The sequence below is a fragment of the Onychostoma macrolepis genome, chromosome 02, assembly GCF_012432095.1.
Source record: "Onychostoma macrolepis isolate SWU-2019 chromosome 02, ASM1243209v1, whole genome shotgun sequence".
Lineage (NCBI taxonomy): Eukaryota > Metazoa > Chordata > Actinopteri > Cypriniformes > Cyprinidae > Onychostoma > Onychostoma macrolepis.
In genome coordinates, this window is record NC_081156.1 from 29,864,873 (window position 1) to 29,887,298 (window position 22,426).

The 22,426-nt window shown below is 36.3% G+C and overlaps 1 protein-coding gene across 4 annotated transcripts in view; it reads right to left on the reverse strand.

Annotated features, from left to right (window-relative positions):
- Window positions 1-2,333: 2,333 nt before the first annotated feature.
- Window positions 2,334-22,426, reverse strand: part of pax3a (paired box 3a) — a 47,679-nt gene continuing 27,586 nt past the window's right edge. For 2 of the 4 annotated variants that reach the window (XM_058746092.1, XM_058746082.1), the window contains exons 6-10: window positions 15,757-15,956; window positions 14,880-15,045; window positions 14,293-14,513; window positions 6,831-7,089; window positions 2,334-4,271 (exon numbers count right to left, since the gene is read on the reverse strand). In XM_058746092.1, coding sequence (XP_058602075.1) covers window positions 4,237-4,271; window positions 6,831-7,089; window positions 14,293-14,513; window positions 14,880-15,045; window positions 15,757-15,956 — 881 coding nt within the window. In that variant the 3' untranslated portion in view covers window positions 2,334-4,236. Of the gene's footprint in view, window positions 4,272-6,825; window positions 7,090-14,292; window positions 14,514-14,879; window positions 15,046-15,732; window positions 15,957-22,426 lie in introns of those variants that run through there. The other 2 variants (XM_058746101.1, XM_058746110.1) reach the window with 2 other exon arrangements.

The following is a 22,426-nucleotide window of genomic DNA, read 5'->3' on the forward strand; positions in this document are numbered from 1 at the left end:
CATGAAATGATTCAAAGTGTTTAAATAAAAGTAAATAGCTTGAGATAAAACATCTGCATACACATGTAAACCATAGCACAAAGCCATACAATGATTTTGTTTATTCTATCATTTTATTTTATTTTTTATAATTTATTGTTTTATTTTATTATTTATTTTATTTTTGCATAAAAATGTAAACCGTAAAAGCAATTTGTACAATAACTTTTTTTTTTTTTTTTTTTTAAATTATGTTCCCAACAATAGCTCAGAGGTCTGGTTGTGCTTCAGGACCCAGATTTCACATCAGAAATAAAGTGGAATCCCAATACAGTACCAAAATATCAATAACCCTATAAAGCCATACATTGTAAAACGTTTAAGGCAACCAGCTTCAGGAGATTTTTGAGTTTTCTCAACTTGTGAATTTTTGATTTTTTACAGTGTGCTGTATCATATTTGATATACTGTATCACATTTGATTTGATATTTCTAAGGCTTTACTTTGTTATGCATATACAGTTTTTTTAGAAAAATCATCTTAAAATTTAAGTATAAAATATGATCCATTGAGGAATCTTTATTGGTTCGTCTCTAAATCACCATTGTATTGCACTGTATTGTATGTTTTGCACCTACAATAAAAACCACAGAGCTTTCTAAAAAAGAAAGGCATTTAAATATCATTTTATTAAGGCATATTATTGGGAGATATAGCTGACAACTGATGTTTCTAATCATTTTTTTGTAAGTGGTCTGTTATACTGCTACAAAGATCTCACTGATTTACAAGTTATCGGAATTTCATCTAACCTTTTTGGTCAAATAAATATGAGAAACTGCACCAAACTGCATATTTTTGCTCAGTTTGGGGCTCTGAATATATTCTCAATATATCACACTAAATGAGGCATAAAAGCATGGTGTGTCAAATATGATAAAGATGCAAAAACAACACGCAAACTTTTTCAAACCTTCTTATCTGAAGGTAAAAAAATAAAAATAAAAATATTTCTCTGATTATTATTTCATAAGATTTACAGCTTTACAGGGTAAAAAATAAATACTGACATTTGCTATTATTACCATGAAAAATCATTCCCAGCCCAAAACACTTTGCGGTTGGCATAAACTATGTTTATCATCACTGCAAGTGAACTTGTATTAAATGCAATCTGTGTTATTTTTTCTTTTACTTTCTGTACTTCGTAGTATTTGAGCATGAGGACATCACACCTTTTTCCCCATTGTCTGTGACCCATAAGAACAGACCTATGACCCATTTTTGTGTCACGATCCACCAATTCAGAACAACTTCTGTAGATACTTGATTGATGACTTGTTGGGGACTGACGTAGCGTTGCAAAACATCTTCAAAAAGTTGAACTCTTGAAAGATTTGCTCTCCCATTCTGTCCTGCATGTTTGCGTATGAGCCACGAGGTTCAACTAACCAAATTCCATGTCATTTGTTACTGCGAGAAACAGTCTCATGTCTTTCATGTTTTTCTCCCTGTTGTTTTTTTTTTTTTTTTCACTTTCTCTCCTCTTTCAGCCGTCTGTCTCAGAATGACGTGGGGGAGTCGGGGAGTAACTCTTGCCCTGTCAGCTATGCTGTGATTGTCTACTGATTTCAAAGAGTGCAAGGGGTCAGAGGTTAAGTTGTCTCCAGTATATGTTATTGTGTCTGACACCAGGCTCCATGCAGGAAAAGCGAGCAAAAGAGAGGGACACTTCCATAGACATCAAGATTTTGTGGATGTGAAAAACAAATGTAAAGACATAAAGGTGTGCTACATTAAATATAATGTCCAAAAGATGGTTTAAACCAGCAACTCACAACCCCAGGGGATCTTTAAGCAGGCTCCAGGGGGTACTTAGAAAGATCTTAACTGCTTTTACAAAGCCAATAAAACTAAAATTATGACATTAAAATAAAAATATATGGGCAAAATAGAAATTAAAAGTAAAATTGATCAAATCAATAATTAAATAACCTATTAAATAAAATATTCTATTACCTTTTAAGAAAATAAAAATATTTCTAAAGAACACATTTCTTAACTTTTTCACACTTAACTCTGGTAGACGAGGCAAAAAGCATTAAGAAACACATTTGGGGCTTTTTCAATTGTACTATATTTTACTATACAAAATATGAACCTATACTTGTCAAAAACATCCACTCAGTTGCACACATTAATACACAAGAAAAAGACCAGCTGAAGACACCTGATGCATTTATGAGAGAAAAAGAAAGAAAAAGAAAAATGACTTTGTTCTCGTTCTCTGTTGTGTTTGGATGGTTTACAGTGCTCTGCTTTAGTCATTAACCCTGTTAAGAGCTCCCTGGAGAGAAGGACTTTGTCATGAAAGAGTGTTTTTATGAAACTGAATATATTTCTAAATGAATAAAAGTGCTCTGTGAAGCTGAAGGCTGAATAAATCTGATAGTTATTGTGAACGGTCATGCTAATTTTCCTAAAACAGCATTTCATACATGGTTTTGTTATTTTATACAGGTGCAGAATGATTTTGAAAATGTTAAACATGATCCAGGAAAATAATGCAATTTGTTGTTTATTCCCACAAGCAAATGTAGAAAGATTATTAAAAAAAGGCGAAAGAGGAAACAAGAGAAAGCAAAAAAAGATGGCAAATATAAAAAACACAATAAGCTTGAATGCAATTTATTAATTTTTTTCTTATAAATAGTAAATAGTGCTGCATTTTACACATTATCCATCAACAATTATATGCAGTCGGGAACAACAAAAACATGAAAGTATAAAAACAAGGTAAAAAATAAGACAAGAACGTTATGTTACAGAGACAGAACAAAGAAGTTCATCTGCAGATCTTCTCCAAACTGCAGAGTAAAAATAAAGGTGACATCCATCGACATTATGAAACGCTGCATCATCTGGAATCTTTTCTTTGCATGAAAAACAATCAGAGTTTAAGAACAGATGATTTTCGTGAGCAAGTGAGAACAGATGAGTGTTTATGAGGTATTGAGTGTGTATTGCACTTTCCTTGGGTTCGGGGGTCTCTCTGAATGTTCAGAATAGCATACTACCATACTACTAATGTTCAGTATGCACTATGCATATCGTGTGCAATTGTTTCTGCATGCAAAACTAACTAGACGACCTTCTACACAATATTATATCCCACAATGCAATGCATTCGACTTGACTTTCCTATTCCACTGTAACCAGTAAATTAAATATTTTATTTTTGTTTTCTTGACACGTCATCAGACGTTTTTACACTAAATTAGATTAAAAATGCAACCGCATTTGCAAGGTAGCATACTACTTTTCATTGCATTATTTTACTATATACTGTAGTATACAGTATGCAATAAGCAGTACAATAGTATTCCATTCTGAACATCACGTCTGTCTCATAATAAGCTATTTTGTGTGTGCTCAGATGACATAGTCTATCTGCACTACAGAGGGCTGGTGAAATGCCTTCGGACACTTGAGTGCATTCCGTTTAGGTCACCCTCTTTCTCTCTATGAAGAGGACCTGAGAGTGCTGTGCCAAATGTGAGCATGTTTTTGTGTATTCAGTCATTTATTTATGAATGAGAAATAAGGAAAGTTGGCACACCTGTCTTTTCCAAGCCCTTATTTCCTGAAAATATCAACAAAGTCAAACAAGATGTGTCTCAAACAAAGAGTCACTGTCGAGTTGTCATAGACCAGCCACTAAAGTGCGTCCGTCAGTGGACAGCTGATATCAGAGTATGGCACCACACTCTTCCCTGCCATTCCATGCTGTTTATAAGCACAGTCTCAGTCTTTGAGTTGTTTATTTGTCCTTTTTTTGTCCTTTCCCTTTGTCCTCCTCGAGTCCCATGGCTTGTCGCTCTTCGGGAAGGAGGCGGCAAGTGTCGTCAGAGCGTGTGATGCTGTTGCCTGCTCCAAAATGAGATGGAAATATGGAGAGGCTGTTTCCTCCAGGTCTAAATGGTCAAACTAACCCGTTCTCAGTCCTGGTTCTAAACCCAACCCAAGCCCACCCGCAATATCCCCCTCGTAAAAACAACTCTGTTGCACTTTGGACCCACAGGCGTTAAGAGAGGACCGCCGGCACCGCTGGCCTCTCCTCAGCGCTCCTCGAGCAGGAGTTTGAGGATGGATGGTCATTTTGGTCAAACATTCAAGAGGTGAAGGAGAGCTCAAGTGCAAGAGTTTACGGTCAGACCATCCATAGATCTCTTCATCTCCTTCCTGTCTGTCTTCATTCAGTCAATGCTGGGTTTCAGATAATGAAAGGCACCTGAAAAAGACGAGGAGAGACATTCATTTAAGGGGTCGGGTTATTATCGTTAGCTAAAAATAAAACCGAAACCATGAAATACTTCATTACTACAGAAATAAAATAAAACTTATTTTATTTCATTTAGGTGCCAAGACAACAATTCGCATTTTCATTTAGTGTAAGTAATAAAACAACTAAAACTAAATATTAAAACATAATAAAAACCATAAAGACACAAAAAAATATGAAAAATGTAACTAAAATTCTAAGTAAAACAGAAAATATAAAAATACAATTCAAAACAAAACCTATAATAGTATATCAATACTAAATATAATACTAAAATAATGCTTAAAATAATTAATTATGTATGGTTTAAAAAAAAATCTTGAATATACAAACTGAAACATGTAAACGTGTTTAAGAATAAATGAAATGCACATTAAAATGTACATAATTGCATATAAATTAATAAATGTTCATTTCAGACTTTATTTATATGACATGTTTCTACACTATTTTAAATTACTTTGTCACTGTGGACAAATTTATCATGACTAAATATCTCATAGAAATAAAACAAAACAAAATGTTTAGTAACCGATAGCAATAATTGTTTAGGGAAATAATACAAATTTCACAGTTTTGCATGTTGCAGAAATATATATATATATATATATATATATATATATATATATACACACACACACACACACACACACACACACACACACACACACGCGACTCATTACATTAAATACATCATATTAAGGTCTTGGAAGTCTACTGATGCCTCCTAGTGGGCTCCGGCACAACGGCTGAGAACCACTGATATCAATATATGACTATAGTGACGTAGCCTTTGCCAAGAGGAAAAAAAAGAAAGAAATCGAAATATGCAAAAGCGTAAGATCCAACAAAACACAGCGCATGATTGAGTGAGCCGGTGCGTGCCAATTCCACTAAAAATACAGACAGAGAGATTGAGAGAGGGGGAGAAATGAAAAGAGAGTTGTCCTATATTCAGTTCTGTATGGATCAGAGTCAACTGATGGATCAACAGCAACTACAGATCTGACCCGTCTGAAACACATGGTTCTAATATCTGCCTGCCACGGGCCATTCTACTCCTACACGAGACCCCCGCTAACTCCTCCATGGACCCCCAGCTCTGTGCTTACGGGGTGCGGACCCCAGCAAATTAATGATATCAAGATGCAGTCCTGGATTGGGCACTCGACATGCAGGCCTGGTGTGTATGTCTCCCCCCTCCGCTTCTGTCTAACATGTTCTGAGACGGCTGCTCCTCTCATTTCACTGCGTGTTTGAGTGGATCATGAACGATATCTTTGTTACCCAGAGCTCATTACATGGCTGGCTGACGGATGCCTGGAGCTGATGAGATATAGCTCATCTCACAGGGTCGTGAAAGGTCGCGGGTTAAGCATTGTAAACCACGGCAGTGTTTACCTGTGTGGCGACCCGGCGGATTACAACTAACTAATGGAAACCTATGATTACGCCTCAGATTAAAAGACCAATACTTTACTGAAAATAATCTCAGTTGACGTTTAGATGATCATGTTTCTCTATAGAATCTTTGCTTTTTTTAAAAAAAAAAAAGTTTCCTGGCTGAACTGTAGCGGTTAGGATGGTTATTCTAAAATGTCAAGCTGTGGTGATGCAGCTCATCAAAATCATATGCCATGCATCAATAAAAGTGTCAAAAAGTGTAAAAATATAATTAAATGAAAAAGGGATGAATGTGACTATTGGTAAAAGTAACATTAAACAACCGTCAATGCACTTTTGAACTGTTGTTTAAAAAGTTTTGTGTGGTTGCACAAACATATTCATTAGAATTAATTTCTCTTTAGTAAAGAGATGAATTAAAGCCAACGTTAAATGGAAATTCATGTCAAATCTATTTTTTTTTATGCATGTTATTGATCTAATTGTGAACGATTCATCCATGCATATATATTTATTTATTTTTTACCTTGTAATTGTTCATCAAAATGTCAACTCCACCTTACAGTGAAATGACAGACTTCTCTCTGATGACTTATGCAGGAATTCTCCAATTTTGTCTGCATAAATCCCACCCCTTTCTCACAATCGACTGCATTCAGATTTGCCTTCATCCAATCAAAAACCAATGAATTTAACTACATTTTTTCTTTTTAATTAAATCAGCAAAACCATTACGTATTACGTTTTATTTCGGTTAGTTTCAAAGGCAACATTTCTTATTTTAATTTATATTTACTTGATGTGCTAAAATAAATAAAACTGAATTAGCAATTAATAAAGACAAAAACAAATTAAAATGACAAAAACACAACAAAAATACTGAAACTTTAACTAAAATTAAAGTGAAACCAGAAAATATACAAACAAAAAACCATTCAAAACAGTATCTATAAAATAACATGGCTACGCATCAAATGCAAAACGGAACTTTTTACGTTTCCACAACAAACTGAACTGTTTTTAACTGTTTTTAACTGTTTTAAACATTCATAAACGTGGCTCTCTCTCTCACTACAGTAGAAACAGTAATGGTATTCACCTTACTCTGCCCGTATTGGCTGTACTGGTAAGACGCCACGTGGTCCACGCTGTACCCGGGTGAACTGTAGCTGGAGGGGCAGTAGGACTGAGAGCTGGGCAGAGTTGGCATGCTGGGCAGGCCTGGCAGAGCCTCCAGTCTCTGAGAAGAGTGGCAGCTGGGAGCCATGCCTGTGCTGGGCTCCAAACCGCCCGTCAACGGAGAGAGGGCAAAATCACTCTGCGGCTGGTGCGGCACTCCACCCGGATTCAACAGCCCCATCACCTGAGGAAAAACAAGAGGACACTTTAGTATAACTACGCTAAGTTACTTTAACGAGCAAATGCTGAAAAGACTAGCCTAGACCAATGAATTTCCGTGTGGCTCAAACTGATTTATGCTGGTTAGCTAATACATGACTAAATTCTGGTAACCAAGTGAGTTCAGAAAACCACATTTAATCATCTGCAGTTTTATGTGACAAAGCAGTGTTATTTACTGTTAACTAAAACTAAAAAATAAAACCCTAAAAAGCATTACTGTTTAATTAAACAACAACTGAAATTTTATATATATAAATTTGATTTGATTTGTCTTTTATTTTCAACATTTCTCGTTGTCTGAGTTGAAGTACTAAACTAGCTAAAAGTAAATAAACTAAAACTTAATAAAAACTACGCAGACATTTTAAAAATATATAATAATAATAAAAATGACAAAAAAAAGCATACAAAAACTTTAACTACATTTAAAATCTAATTCAAAACATTAACAAAATCTATAATAATTTTTGATCGATGCACAAATAACACATTAAAAAACAGCTGTTTTATTAAATGTTTCTTCATGCAGGTATGCATAATTTTAAGGTAGGGTAGAGTGGGGGAAAACGCCCCCCTACTGTTTTTCCCAAAATAACCACACGATAAATTCAAAACAAATTTTTATTGTAACTATGGACTACGTTGACGAGAGTGATATAGAATGTACCGGAGAGAAAACGGATTTCACAGTAAATGATCTAATTTTCGGCAGCGAGAAAAAAAGCGTTTTAAAGCTGCTTGTTTTTTAGAACATCACAGTTATATATGATATGAGAACAGTAGGGCCTGTAGATAGGGAGTACGTGTTATAATCAAAATATAATTATATTTTCAGAATGAGATCATTTTTTTCTCAAACATAGTTTTGGGGTAAAACGCCCCCCAGGAGGCAATTACTGTTGTTATTCTGTTCTGAACATCATATTATTTGTTTTTCCTTTGTTTATCAAATGTATTCTAACTAGCTGGTTGAATAAAAATATTTGGACTTTATATTTAAAAATTACCTCAAGTTAGCATCAGGTAGCTAGTTAGCTAGCCAGTTATCAAAAAAAATTATAATAATAATTTCTGTTAAAAATCTAATAACATGAAAACTCTTTTTTTCATACTTGGTTTATAATTTATGTCAGTCACCAAAACTATGATAACTTTTCTGAACACATTTAACTTTTGTTTCACTGAAAGAAAATGACACAATCCTTAAGAGGAGCGTTTTCCTCCACTCTACCCTATATATACTTTTCCAAGAGATCAGACTTCCAATTTTTGCCTGGCAGGTGATAAAATGGGAGAAAATCCCATAGGCTTACACTGACGAACTGAGTAGTCACCTAGTAACACCCTGGCAATCACTCACAGCACAGTCCATAAGTATTCAGAACTTCTCAAATTTACTTAAAAAAGACTAAAAACATTTTTTAAACAACTTTTTAATACACATGGATTAACTTAAGTTCTCAGACCTATCAGAATTCTTCATCTTTACCAAATAAAACAATGAAAATTTGCTTTTGTTTTAAACTCTGTGATGTGAAATGAATTCAACACACCAAACCAAACATAATGACAACGCTAAAGTTTTTAATTCAGCCCTCCCTTTTATCAAACAGCAGTGTGTAAGACGCATCTGAAATGATTTGCTGACAGCGAGCGAAGATCTCTCCAGCTCTCACACAGCGTCTCTGGCCGCCCGTGTCTAATTCACACCAGTGACAGACAGATGGAAGCGAGACGCGAGTGTGCCATCAGTGTCTGTGAGCTCTCGGACGCCGCTTGATGGGCCAAACGCAGATCAGTTCCCTCCCTCTGCTAATCATTAATCAAAACCAGCCCGGCCCCCAGAAAAAAAATCTCCTGCACACCGACCGAACAACCGGCCGGCCCACTGACTCTGTCCATGAGAGTCAAATTATTCCCCATCCTGCTGGACACATGGTTCCTTTTAAACCGTTACCCGGTGCAACCAAAGAGGGGTGGAGTCAGTCGAGAGGGGCTGTATTTCTTTGCCCGGTTAACATTTTCCTGAAAACAATTCTGAGTGTAGAGTTGTGTGTTTGAGAAGAGAGCATAGCCAGATGAAAAGAGTAAGGGGGAAGAGTGTTATGGCATTTTCTATCAAGATTTGATCTTAAAAACCAATATAACAGAAGAAACATATGGAATAAGTACGTCACATGTAGGTGGGTTTGCTTAGATATTCTTTAGGGACAAATTTGTCCTCAGACGTGAGCTAAATCCGACAAAAACCTTCCTGTGGGGACATCTGGAGAGGTACTCAATTGGAAAAACAAACCATAAATAATGTTTTTATTTATATATATAAAAAAAATAAAATAATAGAGATGCACTTACAATGGAAATGAAGGTTGCTAGTATTAAATCATTAAATTACTGTTTCAATAGCATAGCCCCAAAACATAACCAATGTGTATTAATATGATTTCAGCATGGGAAAAAAAAGAAGAAGCTTAATAGCCTTTTCTGTGTAAGGTTATATTCAGTTTTATGATTCAACACCTAAAATTTTAAAATGACTATAAAAATTAATTAAAATGAAATAACACAAACTAAATAAAAAAGTTAATGTAAGTTGTAAAATTATACACATTAAACATAATTTTAAGAATTTATACATTTTTGCTTTTCAAATACTATAAATTGGCCCCATTCACTTCCATTATAAGCGTCTTTATTTTATAAGGTTTATGCTTTTTAAAATCATGAAGTCAACTTTGCATATTTAGAAAAATACAGAGGTTTTCATGTGAAATGTTAAAAGAATCTGTCATAATTTACTCATCCTCATATCGTTCCAAACACATCTGTGCAAAGTTATGTTCAGTTTTACAATTTTGTTGCTATGATAACGCAATGCCTAAAACTGTAAAATGACTATAAAAATGAATGAAAATTAAAAAATACACAAATTTCTAATACAAATGGTTTAAAAATGTAAAAGCAATTAATTGTAAGCATTTAAACATTTCTGATTTGAAAGCCTCCAAAAATAGAAAAAAAATGGGTGTCTATGGTATTTCCTCATTTTGCAAGGAAACCATGTGTGTTTGTGCGGTTAACGCTTTTACAAGCGGTGTGAAGGGTCATGGAATTCCTTTCGGGGTTCATCTTCAACAGCTGTTCAGAAGAGAAATGGACTCTCGCAGATTTTCAGGTGCTTTCCCCACCTTGCAGATAACTCAAGGATCACATGAGCTGACAGCGTATATCATGTACAGCAGCGCATTTGTGAGTCACACGCTGATGTGTGATGCTTAACAAATGAAAAGCACATGGAGGTTAAACTCTCTCGTTCACCTCCCCATGGGGGGCCCGGGCCCGGCTACATGTGAGGTGAAAGCTAAAATGTTCCTTCCATGTCCAGACCACAGACAGGAGTTGTTGACAAAAAGCTTCCTCATAAAACATTTTCCCAGCCAGGACGATGCATGTACGCAGCTGTCCGGAGGAAGCAGCCCACATTCGCCAGAGCTCAAAGAGCAAAAAGCAATGTTCCCAAATGCCATTTTGATGGGATATTTTAGATTAAATACATTAAGCGATTTTTGTGATTACAATTTCTGGTTTTGTTGTTGTTGGTTTCAAACTGATGCATGAGATTTAATCTCAACTATTTATTTCATTTAAACTGCACAAAAAATTAAACAAGTTACTAGGTGCATTTTTAGCACTTTTTATTTACAGGAGAACAGGCTACAGCTGCAATGAGACTTATTTTATGACTTTCTGAATTTTTTTAAATAAAAAGTACACTTGAGACAATGAACAGGAAATTATGGGATAAAAAAGCAGTGAACTGGATCAGAAAACCATATGAGACCGACTTGAACTGATTTACAGGTCAATCATTGTTCTTACAGCAACAACAAAAACACTAAAAAGCGAAATACCATGTATTTCTTTTCTTTTGAACATATACCATGGCAGTAATTCAGTACCAAAATGAATAAATGCTGTAACAAAATTACTGCTCTTTGTTAGCTAATGCATTAACTAATGTTAACTAATGGAACCTTATTGTAAAACTTTTTTTTTTTTTCTCTAATACGCAAAAGTTGATTTTAAAAAGCATAGACCTTATTAAATAAAGAATCCTCTCCATGGATTTGGTCATAAGCTTTATCTAATGCCATCACTGTACTATCGTATTTTTGTAATTAATATATAAAAAATAAAATATGTAATTATAAATAATCACAATTTCATTTGGTAATAAATTACAAACCAATCTGCAGGGACAAGCCTCCTCAGCACACCCCGGATCCCAAGCTTATTTCAGCATACATTAAACCACAGATAAATACATAATTCAAACAATTAGCCAACAAAGTGGCTCATTTGCATAAATTACACAGCGCATTATGGAGGGTAAATTCTCCCATTCCAATCAATTAAGAGTCCGGAGCATCCCATAATTAGAATCCCAGACGCTGAGAGTTCCAGCATCGTCATGACGACGAGAATCCCTGCCCTTCAACAACAACACAACTGCACCAGCCGACCCTGTGCCAGGTTACAAACACACACACACACACACACACACACTAATGGCAATAACAGACCGAGTGTGAGTGTGAGAGCTACCTGACCTCTAAGTCAGTCCTGACGCAGGAATGCTGCCTTAATGACTAGGAATTGGTTCCGATTACAAACCCTGCTGCTGGGGGCGCTGCAATTAGACACACTTCAATTAATACGTCATGTTAAATAACTTTGTGCAGTTCAATTACTGTACACGAGGCGAGAGTCCAAATCCACACAGAGGATTCTTTATTTCATAAAGTTTATGCTTTTAACTTTTTCATGTTTAGACATTTTGATAACACGTTACAATATGTTTCATTAGCTAATGTTAATTAATGAGTTAACTAACATTAAATAATGCGGAATTCATTTGTTACAGTATTTATTAATTTTTTGTTACACTTTATTTTAAGGTGTCTTTGTTACAGTGTAATTATACATTTAAGTATTGAGTAATATTAATTAACTACATGTACTTACTATATGGTTAGGGTTATGATTTGGGTTTGGCTTTGGGCTACTTGCATGTAATTATGCATAATGTATTGTTATTATAATAGTAAGTACATGTAACATGAAACGGACACCTTAAAATAAAGTGTTACCTTATTTTTTATAATATTAGTTAATAAAAAAATACAACTGTTCATTGTATTTTCTTTTTTTTTTTTTCATGTTAATAAATGGGACCTTATGTAATGTTACCAATATTTTCATATGATGTTAACATTCTATTTTTTTTTTTGTTTGTTTGTTTTTTATTCCTCACAACCTGTATGCTGTTATATTTTCCATGAAACAAAAATATAGGAATTTTTTTTTTTTTTTAAATTGACACAGATTTTTCCATGCAATAACATTTCATAGTGAACAGGGGCTTTCAAGCCTCAAAAAGAAAAAGAAAAAAAAGTAGCATAAAAGTGGTTTTCTGGAGTCATGCATATATAGACTTAAATGAGGAACAGACCCAAATTTAAGTTGTATAAACTATTATGTTACTTTTTCAGAGGTGTTTTTCGGAGACTGACAACCATGGAAACAATGAACTGCTGTTTTATCACAAAAGCTGTAGAAAAGATTCGCCAAAATGTTCTCCTGAGTTTCGCACAAGTTTGAAACAACATGAGGGTGAGTAAACAATGACAGAATTTTCATTTTTTGGTGAACTGTCCCTTTAACAAAAACGTTATTGTACCATAACATATCTGATCAATGGGGATGTGTCTAGACTGCAGTGTTTTCCATAAATCGTACTGGTAATCTTACTGGCTTTCATTGCTTTTTTTGTGTGTTATGAGAAAGAACCTCATTCTCAATATCATCTTCTGTCTTACAGCCCCAGGGGCGCTTTCTATCTCAGTCATTCTATTTTTTCCTCTGCTTCCTCTGTCCATCTCTTTCATTCCATTTATCTGTATCACACAGCACTCCGAGGGGTTCGAGTTTGAGGACAGCACCCAGAATGCCGCTCATGTCTAACTACCGGATGCTTTGAGGCAGTTAGAAGCTCATTTTCTGGTTGTTAGCACGTTGTGCGCAGCAGGCGAGCCGACAGATAACAGCTGATGAGTGTGTAATCACAAATAATTGTCTTTCACTTCTCGTTTCCATCATCATCATCCTTTTAGTCGTGTCCTACCCCTCCTCACACCTTCATTCTCACATTGCCATTCTGCTGGTCGGGGTAAAAACAGAGACTTTCTCCAAGTTTGAGGACAGGATGTTTCTTTTTGAAAGAAATCAGTGCTTTTATTCTGCAAGGATGCATTACATAGGTCAAAAGTGACAGTAAAGACATTTCCATTCAAAAAAATGTGGGGAAAAAAGTCACGGTTTCCATAAAAATATTAAGCAGCACAACTGTTTTTCTCATTAACAATAATAATGAGATATGTTTCTTGAGTAGCAAATTAACATATTAGAATGATTTCTGAAGGATCATGTGACACTGAAGACTGGAGTAATGATGCTGAAAATTCAGCTTTGCATCATAGGAATTCATTACATTTTTAAAACATATTAGAAAATAGTTATTTTAAATTGTAATAATATTTTACTATTTGACTGTATTTCTGATCAAATAAATGCAGCCTTTGTGACCACAAGAGAAAAAATGCCAGTCCCAAACCACACCTGCACTAACCTTATTAATTTCTACTGTCCAGCAAGATGATCAATCATATCTTTAATTAGAAACAAAACCATGATTTATAATCATAAGAACTATAATTGCTTAGCAAAAAAGCACAAAACAAAACCAGTGATGTCTGTGAGATACAAACACACTGTTTAAAAGAAACGTATTATTCTAATTTATCTTTTTTGAGAAGCTCATGTATAAAGTCTTGCAATATTTTTATGCACCACAAGCTATTTTACACAACCATTCTCTACTCTTTCTAAGACTCTAAAACTTGAACAAAAAGGCATCTTTTGCAAATGTGCCTTTAAGATTTCCTTGTATAGCCCTGTACGATTGCCTAACCTCTTTGCATGTAAATTGAGTAACACTGTCTCAGCCATAACACAGATTATGGAGGTGAAGACCTCTGGCAGCTGGTCAGTATCTGCAGCCATATACTGTGTGCCCAAACTGTATGTGATGTGAAATGATACTGACCTGTGATGAGAGGCCGTTGCTGATGGTGGGGTTCACTGGGTTTGCGTGGCCCGGCGCGCCCACATAGCCGTCAGAGTAACTAGAGAAACCATGACGTCCAGAGGAGAGGCAGTAGGCCGAACTTCCCTCCTGGGCCCCCGGTCCGCTGCCAAGCCCAGTCTGATGCACTGAGGTGGGGGGAAGAGGCTGAGGCCTGTGCACAGTGCTGGGCTGCTCCGATACTGTTGAAAGAGAAAGAGAAAGAGAAAGAGAAAGAGAAAGAGAAAGAGAAAGAGAAAGAGAAAGAGAAAGAGAAAGAGAAAGAGACTTCAGTGTCACATGATCCTTCAGAATATCATTCTAATATGCTGATTTGGTGCTCAAAAGCATTTCTTATTACTATCAATGTTGAAAACAGTTGTGCTGCTTAATATTTTAGAGGAAACTGATACATTTTTTTTTTTCATATTCTTTGATGAATGTTCTAAATGTCTTTAGTGTCACTTTTGATCAATTTAATGCATCCTCGTAGATTTTTATTTTTTTTTTTATTATACTGACCCCAAACTTTTGAATGGTAGTGTATCATTCTGCTTTATAGTTCTCACCTTGTGAGATAGATGAGGGAGGGTAAGGGCTGTCCGCCAGCTGATAGGGCTGAAGACTCGACATCGCAGAGGGTGGGAAACCACCAGGTATCAGGTGATTAAACGCCATGAGCTGATTGGCTCCTGCCTGCTTCCTCCAGCGAGCTCTTCTATTACTGAACCAAACCTGCAGGACAGAAAACGACAAACAATAAACTTACATTTAACACCCATACACTCAGAATAACTATTTACTCACATAAACACATCTAACAGATTGTTTTTATACTCAAAACGGTGCCAAATTTAAAACATGACACATTTCAGCATGGGCTTGCCATAACACCCCCCTTTATTCAGGGAATCAGATATGGAACCATGTTATTCCTGTAAGAATGTGTTTGTGTGTGTGATGTATCTGAGTGTACACAGGCGCTCTTTGTGTTGTTCAGTAGCCGAAAGCTTGTCTGGTCTGATTGCGATCGAAACATCTGTGCTCATTAAAAAGCGGTGACATCATGTCACGAGTTCTAGTTTAATTGGGTTAGAGGGACCTAATAATAGAGTTTATTAAAAGATTCTGTTTTGAGGTTTTTATGTGACAGAATACTAGGGTAAAAACAAGAGGTCAGACGTGGCACAAAGAAGCCTGTGTTTATGCGGGTGTGTCATGTGACTTCGGGGCAAAGGGTGCAGGGATAAATGCTGGTAAATTTAGTCTCCCAGTGTAAACCACATTTACTGTTTTTTTTAAACAGCAATGCGACTTACGAGAAAGTGTGTGTAGAGTGATCATTTCAGGCTAAAAAGTGCCAGTCACACAAACTTGTCACATGATTAACAAAGCTTTTGCAGGAAGTAATAGAGTTGAATATCAAAGGTGTGTGTGTTGATGTACCTGTACTCGTGCCTCGGTGAGTTTAGCTCTCTGAGCGAGCTCTTCTCTGGTGTATATATCAGGGTAATGGGTGCGTTCGAAAGCTCTCTCCAGCTCCTCCAGCTGCTCAGCTGTGAACGTGGTCCGACTGCGCCGCTGTTTCCTCTTTAACGGCAAACCCGGTTCTGAGTCCACATCTGAACCCTCGTCTGAGTGGCTTGCTGTAAAGAAAACATTAAAACGAGATTATTATTAGATTAAGAATAAATCCAGAACTCCACTGTGAGACATTTTCATTTGTTTTAGAAGAGCACAAACTTTAAATGAATAGTTCATGACTTGAATTTTGGTCCGTTTCTCTCACAAAGCTATTGTATGGCTTCAGAAGGGTTGGAATATAGGTCACAGCCCCAGTCCTCAATGACATTCATTGTATAAAAATAAAATTCTTCAAAAAGTCACTTGTTTGTATTTCACAGACTAAAGAAAGTGGCAGATTTAAAAATAAAATAAAAATACTAAAGCAAATTAATTAAAAACTTTAAGTAATAAATAAATTATACTAAAGCAAATTATTTCATAAAACAACTTGAATAAAGATTTTAAATAAGTAAATAAATAAATACATAAAGTAAAGCAAATTAAAAACATTCATAAACCAAATTAAATGCATGAATGAATAATACTAAAGCAAATTATTTCATAAGACAACTAGAATAAAGATTTAAATAAATAAATAATACTAAAGCAAATTTAATAAATTCATAAACAATTAAACAAAGACTTTTGAATGAATGAATAGATGACGTTCTTTTAAACTGCTAGAAATTGTTTTTGAGCAGCAATGCTGAAATTATTTTGCGATCTGTCTGAATGCACAAGGGACACATAAACACATTCTACATACTCAATATACAAAATGTAACAAAATATTCATGTAACATAGTAAAAAAAGTGAAACAGGATCCAGGATCCATTCTGTAAAAGAATATCTGAGAATTAACATTTAGAACTTTATCTGTCATATTCAGTGAGATAAATTGACCACTATATTGCTGTAAGTAGTTTTATCTGGTTATGATTGAAGGCCAGTAGCCTATATCTAACACTTTCTCTCACCCAGTGCTCTGTGTTTACACACAAACACACACATCAGCCCTCGCTCGTATGCAGGTATTATTTGTGAAGTTGGACCGGGTGAGAGGTTCTTTCGTAGCTAATTCAGCAGAAGAGAATGTTGGTGTGAGTGGACTAAAGCTCAGGGAATCTGTACCCAGAGGAGGGGGGCCCTATCAAATGATTAGGCTCCTCAAACTAGCGTGACAGCCAGCTATTGTCCAGTAATACGCCTCGAAAGCCCCCGTCCAGAACTCGCCAACGCCACATCTGCTTCGTCTGACACTAGCCATCTCCTTTCTCTTGTTCGCTCTCTCTTCGATTTTCACCCCCATATGGTTGAAAACACAAAACGTAAAAAGACACCCGAGTTCGCCCAGCGAAACCGCATCCACAGACCCTTAAATTCAAAATGCATTCAAAAATGTCCATTAAATGTACTTTTCATTGAGTTTCAGTACAAATTTACAAAGTATAACAACCAACAAGTAAGGTATACGCAAAAAGTTAGATCTGCAATGTGCCAATCAAATACATTTTTCCTTTGATAATCCGCATAAGCTCATCTAACATGGTTTTACAGTTAAAATGTAAAACCATTTTACTTTTTTAGTTGGAAAAAATAATGCAGATGCCATACATAAACTAAGTAATGATTCGGTTTCACAAACAAAAACTCATTTGGACTTCCCAACTAATATGCAGGTGTATTTCTCCTGCAGAGAAAGAGAGCAAACAAGAGAAAGAGTGAAGAAGAAAGAGAGATTTTGAGGGTTAATTATAAGTGAAGAGTCACGCGAAGCAAACCCTTCGTTCTCCACCCTGGAGCCACACAGGAAATGCTGCTGCCCGGTGCCAGCGTGCATCTCTCCGGGAATCTCACGAGAGTTGGAAAGGAAAGAGAGAAACAGGGAGGGAGGGAAGACTGTCCTTTAACACTTTTCCACTCTCTAACATTACTGAAAAGTCACTTTTCATGCCATTTTCCCCAAAAGTCTGGACTATTTTCAGTAGACAGCACCTGGAACGAACAGTCAGTTACTGAGGATATGGCATCCATCATTTTCTTCATTAAGAAAGCCCTCAGAGAACTGAGTCGCAAATTAAAATAAGCACATAAAAACATGTATTCTCCCAAAACTAACATCCAGAAATCAAACCATCAAATCAAATCCTGTGAGGAAAAGAGAAGGCACGAGAGTTTCCAAATTGCTTTATGATTTGGGTACAAGTAAAACATCTCACTTTTCATTTTTTTCTTCTCTTAATTCCCTTGAGTTTCTATCATTATTTCTGCAAAAGAGTCAAATAAAAATATAATATAATAAAATATAAAAATATAATAAAAATAAGTAAATAAAATAAAAATATGTAAATAAGTCCATTTCTATCATTATCATATTAAATTAAATTAAATTAAAAATGGAAAAGTATAACAAAAACCCATAAAAATAGGTAAAAAGAGTTTTTTATTTAGTTTTAATATTTTTTTATCATTACCAAAAAGTTTTTATCATTACCACTGCAAAAGTGTTAAATAAGTAGTACATAAAGTAAATAAAATTAAATATATAAATCAGCCTTTCCAGTTTCTATCAATACCAGTGAAAAAAGTCAAAAAATAAAATAAAATAAAATAAAATAAAATAAAATAAAATAAAATAAAATAAAATAAAATAAAATAAAATAAAATAAAATAAAATAAAATAAAATAAGTCAGTCTTTCCCATAACTGCTTGGAGTTTGTAGCATTACTGCTGCAAAAAAGTCAAACGCTACAGACTGTAATCTGTAAATGACACTGTTGCATTTGGCTCTTTCTCTCTCGCGCGCTCCCTCTCTCTCTCTCTCTCTCTCTCTCTCCATCTCTTTTGGGGAGTTATTTGGCAGTCTTTTGTTGGCCTGTTTAGTGAGAATGGTGACTGAGCTCTTTGGAGTCTGATTTCCACGCTCCATCTGTAGGTTCCATGAGCTCGGTCCGGGCAGCATTGAGGCCCCTGTCACCTGCCTGGCAGGGGGCGGGGGGGAGGTGGGCACAATGAGGGCTGGACGCAGGGCAATGGGGGCTCCGCAGGGGAACAGCGGGGGGCCGCCCCCGAACCCTTCCTCCTCCACGGCCAGGGGGTTACAGAGGTGGAGGTGGTGGGGGGTGACAGCGAAAGAGCGATACGGAGAGAGTTAGGGGAAAAAACAAGAAGAAGAGGGGGCAGATCACTCAATGGCACCTGGGGGACTAGTTTAGTGACTAGTGTGGGGTGTGTTGGAATAGCGATTCTAGTTTAAGATGATTGTCAGTCCCGGTCTCGTCCATCATGTCCATTTACAGCATTGGCGTACGCTAAACAGACGCTTCTCTCTCAAATGTATCATTCCGTGATTTTCCCTGGGATTTTTAACTTCATTGACACGGGATTTCAACAAACACCATCAGATCGGACTATAGATAACATCATAAACCAGATTCACTCTGATAATCAGATCGATACAGACAGTAATTGCTTCTATATTTCACATAAAAAAATTGATTTTAATATCTTAAAATATCAAAGGGGGAAAAAGCATGCAATTTCATCTGAATAACCAAAAGCTTGAAATCTCCCATAGGGAGAGCAATAAATGTCAAAAAATGATTTTTAATCTGGAAATGTGCAAAAACACGTTAATGGTTTAAAATGTTTGAATTCTGAATAAAAACTTGCAGAGAAAAACAAAATGTATAGAATTTTCCATAAATAACCAAACAGAGAGATCAGGACATTCAAAAAATTTATTTCAGCCTGGAAATGTGTGAAAACACTATTTTAATTATGTTTTAACTTCTTATTCAATCAAGGGTTTTTAAGAAAAAAAGGTCTTATGAGCTGAAAACATCTCATACAGCTAAACGGACGGGCTAGACTGACAGACTCCCTGAAAGATTCAGAGATTCACTGTCCATCAGAATTTCAGCAGGACAGGAATCTCATACTGTGGCTACTTCCCACAGCATACCTGTCCCAATACACCACCAACCGCTTATCCCATCCATCCTCTCTCCCTCACGTTTATCTACTCTGCATCTCTTTGACTTTTAACAGAGGTTTTGTCTTTCATCATCAAAACTGTGATTAAAACAGACGACTGGAAGTCTAGCTACAATGAGTGATATGTTGCACCAAGAAAAAGAGACAGAGAGAAACACTGATGAAGCAAGACAGGTAACATCTTGACCACTTTATCTGCATAACGCTAAGAGTAAAGATATTATCCAACTGAATAAAATTTAAAAAACAAGTGTGAAACAAGCATAAGCACTAGGGGTATAAATATTTTCTCTGACAAAATAAATTATGAAATTTCAAATTTCAAAAAATATACAGTGTAACTGGAGAGAAAAGCTAATCTAGATTTGATGGAATCCCACAACTGCAAATACTGCTAAAATGTTTATTTTATATATATATATATAACTAAACTAGGTTTTATTGAATTACCTAAAACAAATAATTTTTATTATGAATTAAAATCACACAAATAATTGCAAAGAAACAGCAAGCAACACATTGAATTAAACGCAAAATTTTGAAGTAGAAAGACTGAAATAGTATCTCTTGTAAAGTGTTCTTGTGAAGCATACTCCAATAATCTGTTTTATTTACAACTTCGAAGATAATTTACAGTGTAAGCACGGTGCTTTTACTTTAAAGTGAAAGAGAAACTCTAATGTGTCTTTAAGTATAAAAACATTGTGAAATGATCACTCAGCAAAAGTCATCAATTAAGTAATTGTTTAAATATGCCATTAGCAGGAGGACATGTTTTTGAAGCCTCTAGCCACAGGAAGAGTCTCCAGTAGGCCTATTGTTATTTGGTGAGCGTTAATTCATGATACCAGCGCATGGTGCCTCTCGCTCACACATCAGATTTATATTCCTCTCACACACAGGACAAACCCCACAAACCTGCAGCCTGCCAGCTACACACAGCATTTATCAGTGCGCTCGAGAAAAGAGAGAAAGAGAGAGAGAGAGAGAGAGAGATGAGCGCTCTGCTGAATGAACTCCGTAGCATTTGGGTGGACGTTAAAGGGGTTGTGGTGAATTCCAGGCATAATCACAGAGAAACAAGAGAAGGCTGAAAAACAGAAGCCAAAATGACGCAAAGCAAATGCAGCTTTGTGCAAAACTCGAAGAGAGTTTGTTGACTTTAAAATGATGGATTTGGAAAGCTATTGCTCAAAGGTTGCTAAAGACCTGATTGAGTTCTCAGTAACGTTTCATTTAAAGGGATACTCCACCCAAATATGAACATTCTGACATCGTTTACTCACCCCCGTGTCACTTCAAACTTTCTCTCTTGTGCGGAACACAAAATAAGACATTTTGAAGAACGCTGGGAACCAAGCAACATTGGAACCCATAGAGTTCCACTCTACGGACCAAACCTCCACAAATATCTTCTTTTATGCTCCACAGAAGAAATTCACATGGGTTTGAAACAACCTAAGGGTGAGTAAATGATGACGGCATTTGTGTTTTTGGGTGAACTATCACTTTAAGGATCAACTTTGTCGCAGATGCTTCTCCTAACATTTCTAAAAATGAGTCAGTTATTGACATAGAAGAAGAACATAGAGTTCCTCAAACAAATGAACCAGATTAGATCTGATGAGAAACATTTGCGTTCATGCAGATTTTTTGGTTTGCCTGGTATCTTGTCAAATCTGAGCACAGTCTGAGACATTCTCTTCTGCAACATGTGAGTTTACTTGAGTGTTTTTCCTCAGAAGAAACATCTGAGAACCTGGAAACTCCATTTGCTGAAGCCATTGAGATTTGAAAGCGATCCTTTGTGATTTTTCTTCTGGAAAGTCAGGTTGGCAACTCTAACGCAACACACACTTTGACACGCAAACAAAGGCGCAAAAACAAAGAGAGCAGATAAAGTGAAAGTAAACACGGGGATGCTGGAGCGAGAGCACCAGAGTCCACAGACGACCATCTGGGCAGTTTATAGCTCTTGGTAGGGGAGAGTCTTCTCCTCCTCAGGGGCTGTTAAATGGTTGGGTAATTGAGCTCGTGACATGTGTTCCCCAAACAAAACAAAAGAGAGAAGAGACAAATGAAGCATTTATTTGCAGCGTGGAGGAGTGCTGGCCCTTTCAGCCCGCGCCCCAGCCAGCCACTGGTGAGTGAATTAAGGAGTATATAGAATCCCAGCAGATGTAGGGAGAAGAATGGTTAACGGAACGATCACGACTCCATCTGGGGTTGGCATTTTGTTAAGAGGGAGGAGCAGGGAGTCACTCAACTCGCTAAAGAGCCACGACCCCAGCAGCTGCCCCGAGAGAAACCGAGCGAGAGAGAAAGAGTGGTAGATGGAGAAAGAGAGAGACAAAGAGGAGAAAAGATCATTTTTAACCTTGCAGGTGGACTACAATGCGACTGGACATTTTGGACACACTTTTGGACAGCATCATCCTTGAGATACTTTCTGCATGTTAACTATACGTGCCTAAACAACTGCCAAATGTGACCGTGGTACTGAAATATAGTACTATGGTACCAGGGAAAGAGCTTGCTTTTTGTGTGTTGCC